This window comes from Lycorma delicatula, chromosome 3, assembly GCF_047948215.1.
Source record: "Lycorma delicatula isolate Av1 chromosome 3, ASM4794821v1, whole genome shotgun sequence".
In the NCBI taxonomy this organism is placed as follows: Eukaryota; Metazoa; Arthropoda; class Insecta; order Hemiptera; family Fulgoridae; genus Lycorma; species Lycorma delicatula.
In genome coordinates, this window is record NC_134457.1 from 66357898 (window position 1) to 66369920 (window position 12023).

The 12023-nt window shown below is 29.8% G+C and overlaps 1 protein-coding gene across 1 annotated transcript in view; it reads left to right on the forward strand.

The window, feature by feature from the left end:
• LOC142321140 (lactase/phlorizin hydrolase-like) overlaps window positions 1-7710 on the forward strand; it is a 122791-nt gene extending 115081 nt beyond the window's left edge. The window contains exons 23-25 of the mRNA XM_075359133.1: window positions 1772-1906; window positions 5827-5933; window positions 6925-7710. Coding sequence (XP_075215248.1) covers window positions 1772-1906; window positions 5827-5933; window positions 6925-7045 — 363 coding nt within the window. The 3' untranslated portion in view covers window positions 7046-7710. The remainder of the gene's footprint in view (window positions 1-1771; window positions 1907-5826; window positions 5934-6924) is intronic.
• The last annotated feature ends 4313 nt before the right edge of the window (window positions 7711-12023 follow it).

Below are 12023 nucleotides of genomic sequence, written 5' to 3' on the forward strand. Positions count from 1 at the left end.
AACGCCATCAAGCACCAGGAACAGAGTGCATGTGGCTTCACTGCACCAAGGCGACCCCCAGACAGTCGGGAGGCCTCCGAGGCACTCGGCTGTGGGCCTGTCCATCCTGGCACCCTCTGGCATCTCCTTTGGGCTTCTTCTGCAGCTCTTAGCTCTTCCATTATGTACTTATTGAAACTTGCTATTACTGTCCACTGCTGTTCTCCCATTACGATGATGCACTGGAGTTCCTCTGGTGTGAAAATATCCTCACAGTCCAGTACCTCCAACATACACCGCTGAGCAGCCTCAAATCATACACAAGAAAAGAAAACACGGTGTGCTGTTTCCTCCTCATCACAGACAGGAAAATGGTCCGAGTGTTCCAGGGTAAACCTAATAAGGTACACCCTGTAACTCCTGTGTCCCACCAAAAACTATGTGAGGAAGAAGTCAATTTGACCATGTTTCTTCTCACACCAAGCTTGAATGTCCCCAATCAGAGGGCGGGTCCACCATCCTTCTGGCCTGTGTCCCACTGCTCCTGCCATACACATATCAGTTCCCTGGTACAGGCCTGAAGTTGTTCCTTTTTCTCTTGAAATGGCAACTTCCAGTTTCCACCCGTTTCACTCAGGGCTATCAGTAGATAACCAACATTGCCCCTGCCAGTACCTCCACTGCCTCACAAGATATTATTGTCTGATAAGCAGACGTTATTCGCAGACAGCACTTTCAATATAGTGAGTCTAACACTCCCTTGTATCTGCTGTATTGTAACACACTAGCCCAAATCTTCACAATATATAATAGTGAGGAGTACGTTACCTTTTCCACTCCCACCCTCACGGTGAGGATTGGTGACTGGCGGGTATCAAAGGATGTTACTGCCACAGAAGAGAAAGTCAGCTGTTTGGTGGAGAGTTTGATGGAGACCTGCAATGATCTCCTCCCCTGAAGGTACATCAGAGGGGATGTCCTTCAGTTTATTGGTGGACTGAGGAGATCACTCAAAAGTGGAAACAATGTCTTTGTGCCAGACGAGAGGCTCAGAGAATGTACTACAACTCTGCCAGAGAGTACTGTACAAATAGTTACAAGGAGTGTCGGAGAGAGCTCTAGAAATTTATAAAGGACTCTAAAAGAGCTTGTTGGCAAAAATTAATCCAGGAGATAGAGATTCCTTAAATTCTGGAAGACAAACAATTTCTTTTTTGTGAAGTATATTTAGATTTTTTTATATTAGTGACAAATCATTGATCACTAATATGCTGTTTCCATTCCAGATAAAACACTATCTACTATGGGCAGACATAGGGGTTAATCCCATTAATGGGCTTCTCCATGGGTTAATGGGAGAAGCCTTGAGCTATTGCCTGGAAGGGGTTGTTTGTTCATGATGCAGCTCCTTTTTCACCACCTGCTCCTTTTATTTATTTGTGATTTTGTTTCTTCATATTTGGTTCCATAGATGTAGACCAGAATGAGCTAAGTCCTTGCTGAGGATATTGAGGCCTGCATCGTGGGGATTTTAGTGTGTGAGCCTAGTGCGGAACAGCTGGCTTTGTACATGTCTGGGTCTCTTGTTTTCTGTTGGATGGTTTCATAGTTTCTGTAACAGCTGAAGTCCCTATCAATAAAACCAATCTAATTGTGCTCTAACTATTTTAAAATAAAACATGAGATACATTTTAACATCCAGTCTTTCATGTCAGATTAGCATAAAATATTCCAATATTTTGTAGTTTTATTGATAATTTCTTCATGTGTAATTAATTATATGCTGTTGCAGAGTGTTCCATCCGGCTTTAGAGGTATATTAAATTGGATTAAGAATGAGTATGGAAATCCACCTGTGATAGTTACAGAAAATGGTTTCAGTGATTCAGGTGAATTGGATGATGTTGACAGAATTGAATATTTTTCGGTAATTTTTTCTATTCTCTTATAATATTATTATTCATTTAGGAACCTGCTAGAACAATCTGTTGTTAAAGATATAGTTCCCACTTAATTCTGTCGACTATATGTTATTTCCTGTAGACTAGTATCTGTGTATTCCCAATTTTTTTCACATTTATTCTTATCTTAAAATTATAAATAAAACATGTCTTTATATCTGGATAAAGTGAACTTTAAAGATACATAAAGTGCAAAATGTGATTTAAAAAAAAAACGAAATAAAATACCCTGTAATTTTCCTTAAAAAAATTACAGTGTAAATTTATTTTGCAATCTAAAATCCATCTTCTTTCCAAATGTGTATGAGTCCACCAAAGAAAAAATGTGTGAAATCTACAAAGTTTTTAAAAATAGTAAACTTCATTGAAACAGAAACTAGATTGGATTTTGCTGTTGTATTCTTTATTTAACATTAAATAAACTTTTAATTAATTTGATACTATTAGATAGTTTTAATTATTTTATTTTATTTTTTTGCAATTACCTAAAGATTAGTGTATATGTCTTACTACTGCATAAGTCCAATGGGAAGCAAACGTCTCTAATTTTTCACTGTAATTTTATTTTGATTCTATGCATAACGAATAAAAAAAAGAGGCACTTAATCATTTTATTGTAATAAAAAATAACTGCTTTGTCTGCCATGAATAAGTTCAATAACTTATTGATTTTCAAACATATTCTCTTATTTTTACAAATTCATACCTACCTATAATATTAAAGTACTAAGCACGCTGGAATCTGCTATTTTATTTTGTTTCTTTACAATATAATAACTAGTAGTGTATAACCAAGAGCTCAATTTTTTACTGTACACAAACAATAATTAGAAAACCTAAAAAACTAATTAAATTCAATTTTGCAATGTTTGTTTTTAGCATTCTTTTTTTTAGTGTGTAATTGTTAAAAAATTTATTAATTTGTCAGGTTAGTCTAGTGGTTAAATTCATCATTGCAAAATCAGCTGACTTTCCAAGTCAAGAGTTCTAAGGTTTGAGTTCTTGTAAAGGCAGTTGCTTCTATATGGATTTCAAGGCTAGACTGTGGATACTGGTGTTCTTTGGTGGTTGGGTTTCAGTTAACTGCTTGTCTCAGTAATGGTCGACCTGATTCTGTTCCAGACTACATGTTTACCAGTTACATTTACACTTACACTGCAGCTATGTCAGGCCTGGCAAGCTGGTAGCAGTAAGTGCCACACGCACCCCGACTTGACAGTAACTAGAAAACTGGTCAGAGAAAACAAACAATTGTTATCAAATTAGTAACAAAAAATATGTCTGATTTTATGAAAGCCTAACATTTAAGTAAAGTTTCTTCTATTATTATTGATGTCATGTAATGTTTTATTTTTTCATTAATTCTTTTTCGGTACATCTTTTGCATCAAATAACTTGTGTCATGATCTTTGTTACAATTAAAAGGAATTTGTTAAAAAAGAATTTAAAAGAAAGAAGTTAGTAAATGAGTTAGTTTCTAATAATGGTGCTGAAATCATGGCTGGCTAACACTCTTTCAATGGACTTATTTCCTTTCAGAATTTAAGGAATGTTGTAGTTTGTTTAACTATTACAAAGTTTTTTCTAACATTAGATTATTATTTAGGAGTTATCACCACTAAACTGGAATGAGATGTGTATAATGCAGCTGGAAAACGTGATCTTTCTTACACATTAACAAAAATTTCCAGTGAGTTAGAGCATAAGTATTCTGCATGGTGCTTGTGACAGTGCATTCATACTAATTTCAGCTCATTTCCTTGTGCCATTTAATTGTGGAAGTTCTATTAACAGTCTAATGTATGATGTTAGTGGTGTCAAAATTATAAGTTATATTAGTTTTATAGAATATTAAACAACCTTAATGTCTTCATAACAAAACTTTGAAAAAATGCTATAACATCATGGTGCTTTCCAGTTTTAATTCTTTTTTTTTACTTTTCAGCTTATATTTTTTAGAACTGGTGAAATGAAACATGGTATAAATGAAGCTGATCTGGAACCAGAAAAGCTCTATGATTATGAATGTTTATTTAGACTTTCTCTTCATTAGATTGATTGGCTTTTATTTCTTGCTAGGTCTTGAAAGACCAGACCTATAGCAGTTCAATAAAATAACATATATTTACAGAAATAAAAAGATATATAATTACAAAAAGAATGCGCATAATGCAGCTGACAATATTATAGAATATAAAACGATTTGAGATGATGATAATTGTCATCGGGTAGAAAATATTTTAAATAGTGCTAATTCAGATGGCATGCAATTCTGCTATGAAAACAAATTTACAAATATGAAATGTATAAGGCACTTTGTAATAACTGATAATCACATTAATAAAAATTATATAATTGATATTCTGCTAAAATTAAACATTAGATACATTTTACAAATGAAATGTTTGTGATTTTCATTTATATTAAAACCATTCTTATTATTTTTGGTGTATTTTCTGTATAAAGTAGTAATTTTATATATACAGGTGTCCCATATAAAACGCAACCCAACCTTAATTGGTAGGTATTGAAATAACAAAAAGTCATGTGTAAATGTAAATGTAATTTTTATTATTACCATCCATTACCTTACATTTAGAGTAAATGTTGGAAGTGGCCGCCATCTTCTTGAATATACGCTTCAATTCTTTTTACAGCGTTTCTTGCAACTTTTTTCAAAGTTTGTGGCTGGATATTTAATACGGCTTGTTCAATATTGACTTTCAATTGTTCAAGTGTACGTGGTTTGGGTTGCTGTAGGCTTTTTCTTTGAGGTAACCCCATAGAAAAAAATCCGCCGCAGTCAAATCTGGAGATCTTGGTGGCCACAAGCCTCGACCGATAACAGGATTACCAAAGAATTCCTCGACGAAATCAGAAGTTGAACCTGCGTAGTGCGATGTCGCACCGTCATGTTGTAGCCATTAGTGTCTGTCTTCCTCTTCCAAGAGTGCAATGAACTGAAATAAAATATCCTGATATCGTTCTATATTAATGGTGTACTCGAAAAAAATACGACCGATTATTTTCTTCCGCGATATCGCGCATCACACGCCCAACTTCTGCGGGTGTAATTGTTTTTCGTGAGAAACGTGGGGATTTTCAGCACTCCAAATGAAACCGTGCTTCATCTGTGAAAAATAAAGAATCCATAATATTAATTCCTTCACGCAGAAATCGATGGAACCGTTGATAATATTGTAGCCGTTTTCCTTTGTCGGGCTCAAGAAGTCGATGAACTGTTTGAATGCGATAAGGTCGTAATTGTTTGGTCGCCCGATGAACAGTTGATTTAGACAAATTAATTTCAGCGGACAAACGTATGATCGATTTATTTGGCGAGGCGAGTAATCGGTCTTTGATTTCAGTGACTGTATCTGTATTCAACACTGACGCAGATCTTTTGTGTTCCTTGTTATTAACAGAGCCGGTCTCTCTAAATTTTGCAACTTACCTTAATACTGATGTTTTGTTAGGAGCTGGTTTATCTGGGTACTTATGGCGAAACAAATCTTGCACTGGAACCGCTGATTTCGTACTGAAGTACGAGTCAACGATGAAAACACGTTCATCTAGCGAAAACACCATCATGTCTCTAGCAATACACTGAACGTTATGATTGCATTGTTATAACTATCGGTAGTGTTCTACTGCGTCGCTGCGATGTTGGACGAGTCCTTTTCAGTAATGATTAGGGGAGTAAGCTTGACTTTTGAAATTTCATGAATGAGTGATTGATGGGTTGTGTTTTATATGGTACACTCTGTATACTAAAGGAAATAAATATTTTTGTAGTTGCTACATAATATGTCATTTGTAAATAAGATAAAATTGGATAAAGTATTGGTAAATAAGGTAAATCATTGGTTAACTTTATTTTCTACAGGGATATTTAAAAGAACTTCTCAAAGCATTACATGATGATAAATGTAATGTTGTAGGATATCTAGCCTGGAGTATAATAGATAACTTTGAATGGTTTGGAGGATACACGTAAGTATAACAGTACTATATTGTATCACTTCTTATAAGAGAAACAGTTGTTTAAAACTAATTTAAAAACAGCAGAAATTAAAAATGAAGGGTTTTGAATATACAAACTCTCAAGGGAAATTATTAAAAGTATAAATAAAATTATTATTATAAAAACAATTTTATCCTTATTCTGTGAAAGAAAATTGTATATCCACTGACTAATGAGAAAATTTGAATTCTTTAATCAATAAATAAATTGTTTGTATTCCAAAAATTATAGAAATACAGTGAACTAATCATAATTTTAGAATTAAATATTTCTTTTTTTTACAGAGCTTACTATTTTTTACCTCTGAACACATCCAGATGGAACTTACTGTGTGGTGACTACCACTAAACAGATATAAAGCTAATAATAAGGAAAGATAAATAGGTGCTGAAGTTAATTTTTTACAGTATTTTAAATATTTATTTGTTTATTATCTGTTAAACAGTATAATGTTCATGTAATCTGTTATGAGATATACATCATTTTGGAAGCTTGTAGCCATTCTCACCTTTGGATGTTGGCTAGTTTGGATTAGTTTAATAGTAATAGTAGGACTAATAGTACTCAAAGAAAATTTAATTATTAAATTAGATGAGTCATTTATTTTCCCATACTTCAGCAGTCCCAGTGAGGACATAAGTAAACATATTGGTTGTAGAGTTGAATATCATTTCTATTTCAATGACTTGACCATACCATATTCAAAAGTATATTCCAGCTAGTAGATATGTTTATTATTCTTGTGAATGATTATTTTATTTTCATAAGTGATGTTACATGTCTTATTACCTATAACTATTAAAGTTAAAATGCCTAAAATAATATATCATAGCATGTTAATTAAAGAATACCATTTTTTTTAACATTAATTTTTATTATTTTACTTTCAATTACTATTTTTTTTCATATTATAATTTTGTTTGTGTTTATTTTATACTAATCTTAAATCATTTATTTCAGAGAAAGATTTGGAATTTATCATGTGGATTTTAAAGATAAGAATCGTACACGAACAGAAAAGAGATCAGTCAATTTTTTTAAAAAACTTATGATTGATAAAGTAGTTCCTGATGAATATTAATGATTGTAATATATTTCATTTGGACCTAGATATTCAATAAGGAGTCAACCATCATTCTATATTTTTTGTGAAAAGAGTTTTTAATGTTTACTTGATTACTTATGTTTACATATGAGTACTTTTCATTCTCACATGTAAGTGGAAATTAACAATAAATCAAGTTAAAAATTTAAATAAATTTAGGCTACCTGTTTTGTATTAATATTATCACCAAAGATTTGAAAACATAAAAATTTCTTTAAAAAATGTTGGTTAACTGTTTTTAAAAACACTACAGCTATGGAAACATAGTATGGAAGTAGAATTTAATAAAATTAGTCAACACAATTTACTTGGTAGAAACATACGTGTAATTTATATTTTCATTTTTATAAAAATGATTCCAATACATATTAAAACAAATATGTAAGTAAAAAATTAAACTTATTCATTAAAAAAAATCAAAATATTTTATCTAAATGTACTAATATTAAATGCCTAGAATTAATTTTCAAAATAAATACTTCCATTTTTTCCATTATATCTGAGTAATAATAATCTTTTTGAAAATTTAATAAATAAAAATACAAATAATTTGCAGAAAGAAGAATATTTTTAGCTAAATTAATGAAATTGAAACCAGACAGTAATAAAATATTTTTTATAACAAACACTACGATTGTAAAATAATTATTTTAATTTGAATAAAATTATGATGTTATAATGTTTAAAAAATAAGATTATTTAATAAAACACTATAAGAAAATAATAATATTATTTTGTTAATAAGACAGAAAAATTTAACTCGTTTTTAGAATTTATTAACATGAATAAAACATATTCTCATACATTCATTCTTTGACTTTTTGTTTAACCTCTGGGACCACCATTAGGTATTGCTTCGGAAGATGAGATGAATGATTTGTAATGTGTGTGAAAATGCCATGCCTGACCGAGATTCAAACCCAGGACCTCTGGACGAAATGCCGAGACACCACCACTCGTGCCATAGAGGCCGGTTCTTTGACTTATTTTTGAATTTCACTAACAACACTGTAATTCTGCTGTCAAATGCAGTCAAGCAGATGAATAATTTTTGCAAAAAAAGATATATGAAGTTTTTAAAATACTGTTTAATACCTTTAATACTGTTTGTTTACCTGTTTAACTCTTTTATGAATAACATTAATATTGCAAATTAAGAAACTTCTTATAATATATTTTATTGTACATTTTTTTTAATATGGTTATCTGGTTTAATCACTATTGCAAAACATTCAGAATTCTGAATAGAACCATAGATTGATTCAATTTAAAATATTTATTATTTGAAGCTAAATTCCTTATTGTACATTTGCAGTAAGTTGTAATATAATAACAATTAATACCATAATATTTTAAGTACTATGTTTAATGATGTGTATGAAAATCTGTAATATTTATTACTAAAATTATGTGCTATGCATTTATTAAACATAAAGAAAGAGATACGTTAAATGGTTATTACTTTATGCTTACAGTTAGAATTGCCCAAATTGATATTTTCTCTTGTGGTCAATAGTTGTTTTAAATCTTCATTATTTTAATTATGCTACTTTCTAAGAATTCACTAACGATGATTTTATAACAAAGTTTTAGATTTTAGTAAATTTTTTTGTAATTATTTTTAGTTTTTTTTTTTTAATTTATTCATAAAAGTTTATTGACTGATAATGGATTGAATTTACAAAACTGTGTTAAAGATATTTCTTTATTTCACTTTTTATATTTAGTGTCATTTTGTTACAGAACTTTATTTAGATATATCTGTAATATTACTGTACCACCTTACCTGTCTTACTGGAGCATCCTCTTAGTGTCTTTTATTAGGACAACATTGTTTTTAGCCATCTTGTTGGTAACCAAGGAAGTGGATTAAAATATTATTATCACCTAATGCTTATTTCTTTATGAACAGTTTAATAAAATTACTATTGAAAATTATTAAGTCTCAATGTATATCCAGTCTCTGCTCAATCAATTGTGAGAATGTTTTAAGAACAAAATCTATAGGAAACTTACGGATTCAAATCCAACAAAAATAACTATGACTGTGATCGGAAACCTGGATCTTGCAACATTACTGAATGTTATCCTTATACCAATAAGTAAAACTGTTAACTATTCCCAGAATGAGATCCCCATATAGTGATTTTCATAGTAAGTCCGTTGTAGCAAATATAAACATTGATTATAACTACATGAACTAATCCAGTTTGGTTAGTTGATTCCTGTATTTATACAGCTAAACTACAATAATACACCAGTACCCTGTGAGAGAAAGTACATGTTTTTATTAATAAACTTTTGCTCAAAACAAAAAAGTAAAAGTCAGAAAAACAGACTAGCTTAATAGTTTTTTAATGTACTGATCAAATCTTGTCATCAAAAGCTTGTTTAACGTGTACAAGGTGCAGCATCTTTTTAGGATAACAAAATCATTATTTGAGAAAAATTCTAATAGCATGATCATCTAAAACCTTGATAAAAGAGATCAATGAAGTTGAAAATAAATAATCAACAACCTGTTAATTGATGTAACATAATAATGCAACTGAATTTTAAGGTAAACAGTAAAATAAAAATTTGTTTATTAACTTGTATTTTGTTTATAATAATATTTTCTTATTATTATGATTAATAATACTATAGTACCTTATATACTGTTCTGGGCTAGTACTTCTTAAATCTTAGAGTATAATCATGAGTCTGGGTATTTTTCTGGCATTCACAGCTGTGTCATGAATATGCATTCTCATTTGCGTGTTTGTTGTAACTTTTTGTGTCTGTTTGTGTAATGATTGATGATAAATTATGTTTTTTTTATCGAGACTGCAGACATATTAATTAGTTTAAAGGAATTTCTCAACAAAAAGATTAATTAAGATTAACTGGGATTTTTTCTTAAAAAAAAAAAGACTTACTGTGTGTTCTCAACAACAGCCTCATATCTTATCATATTTTTAAGTGTACTTCTAGGATTAGGTATTTAATTAAGATGAGAAATTTTTATAATTTTTTTAATTTATGATTTTTTTCTATGTATAATTAAAAAAAATGGTCCTAGTTAACTTAATCATTCATTATTTATAGGGTTTTAAATGAAGAGATAATAAATTTTAGTAGCAAAATTCTATTGGTAACAATTAAAGTAATTTGTATTAATTTTATCTTATCTTGAACAGTATGGCAATTTTTTAAATTGTCATAACTGTTTGCTTGTTTTTGTTAACAATAACTTTAATTACCAAGCCAAACAATAAAAACAAATTCATTAAAGAACAAAGTGTAATTAAATTTATAAAATAAATAAAAAATTAATAATAAAAATGTTTTATTCGTTTTTTACTTCCTTGTACGAAGTAAAGTAAGTACTGTATTGAGATCGTGAAAGTTCCGGTTTCCAGATTTCAATGGAAATATCCATTTTGATCATCCCTGAATCTATTTTGACTAGTTTTGGTGTGATGTCTGTACATACTTATGTATGTACGTACATATTTTGAGTTATACAAGATACATATGTATGTATCTTGCATAACTCAAAAACAATTAGCCGTAGGATGTTGAAATTTTGGATTTAGGACTGTTGTAACATCTAGTTGTGCACCTCCTCTTTTGATTGAAATTGACTGAACCAAAAGTGTCCAGAAAAGACCAAAATAAAAAAAAATTGGATTTTGGATGTTTTTTGCAACTGCAATAATAACCCCTCATTGAGAGCATTTCAACAATAAATCGTAAGTGGTACTTATTTTCATTGGTTCCAGAGTTATGGCCAAATAAAATTTTAGTTAATAAAATATTTGGGGGAAGACACATAGGTTCGAATCAATTTCATCTCCTTTTTTAATTTAAATATATTGATCTATTGATAATTTATTAACCTCTCATTGTAAAAAAAATTTACAATCCAATAACAAAAAAGAAAAAATATCAGAAGTTTTAATGAAATAAAATTTTATGTACTTTTTTCATTTAAAAAAAATATTTGTAAATGTAATTTAATAGGTGTACAAGGAAGTCATGTGTTGTCCACATCAGGTTTTTGGTTTTTTAATTCTGCCACGATTTGTTATGCCGCAGGATTCACTTTCTTAGAGAAATTGGTCTTAGTAGCATTATGGCAATCAGGATTAAATAATTTTATAAAACAATCTGCAAGGACAATGTTCCTATGCACCATCTCTGTTTGCCAGCAGTGCAACATACTCCCTGGAAGTCAAAACGATAAAAAATATTTTCTTCACATGTTTAGAATTTTTTCTCTTACTAAAGAAATAAACATGTCTGTTGTATCTGGCTTGGTAGCACAATTTTTCTTAATTATCAGCATACTTTCCTTCATTTAATGCTACAAGATAACACATGCAGAAAAAATATGTTTAAATATTCTGATTTCTAACAGACTGCAGAAAATAAAAAAATTCATAAAAAATATCTTCATTTTGTTAATTTAAAATAGAATTTTAATAAATAAAAATCTCATATATATTTTTAATCTCAGTTTTTTTGTATAAAACTGAAATTAAAAAACCGCATTTTCAGAGTAAGAATTATTTAAATTTTATAAAAAATTAAATACTTCAACTCAAATGAAATAATTTATAAACTTTCTCCTTTAATGAAGATATTTCTTTTATCCTTTCACATCCTTAAAATGAAGATTATATCTTATTGAGTATTATGTTACACCAAACAATAATTGTCAACATATATGGTTATTTTAAGATTATTACATTTTTAATATGTGTATTAGCATGTTTCATTTCTGAGCAATAATTTAGTGTTTTCCATGTGAACAACTACATACTATAAAGAATAATATATAAGTATTTAGAACACTTTCAGTACAATCTTGGAATTTTTTTTATGTAACTGCAACTTTTGACAGTATTTCCCGCTGGTTTTTAATTTTTTCCTCAGAGGTTCTTAGTTTTAGAGTGTAGGACTAGTGAGT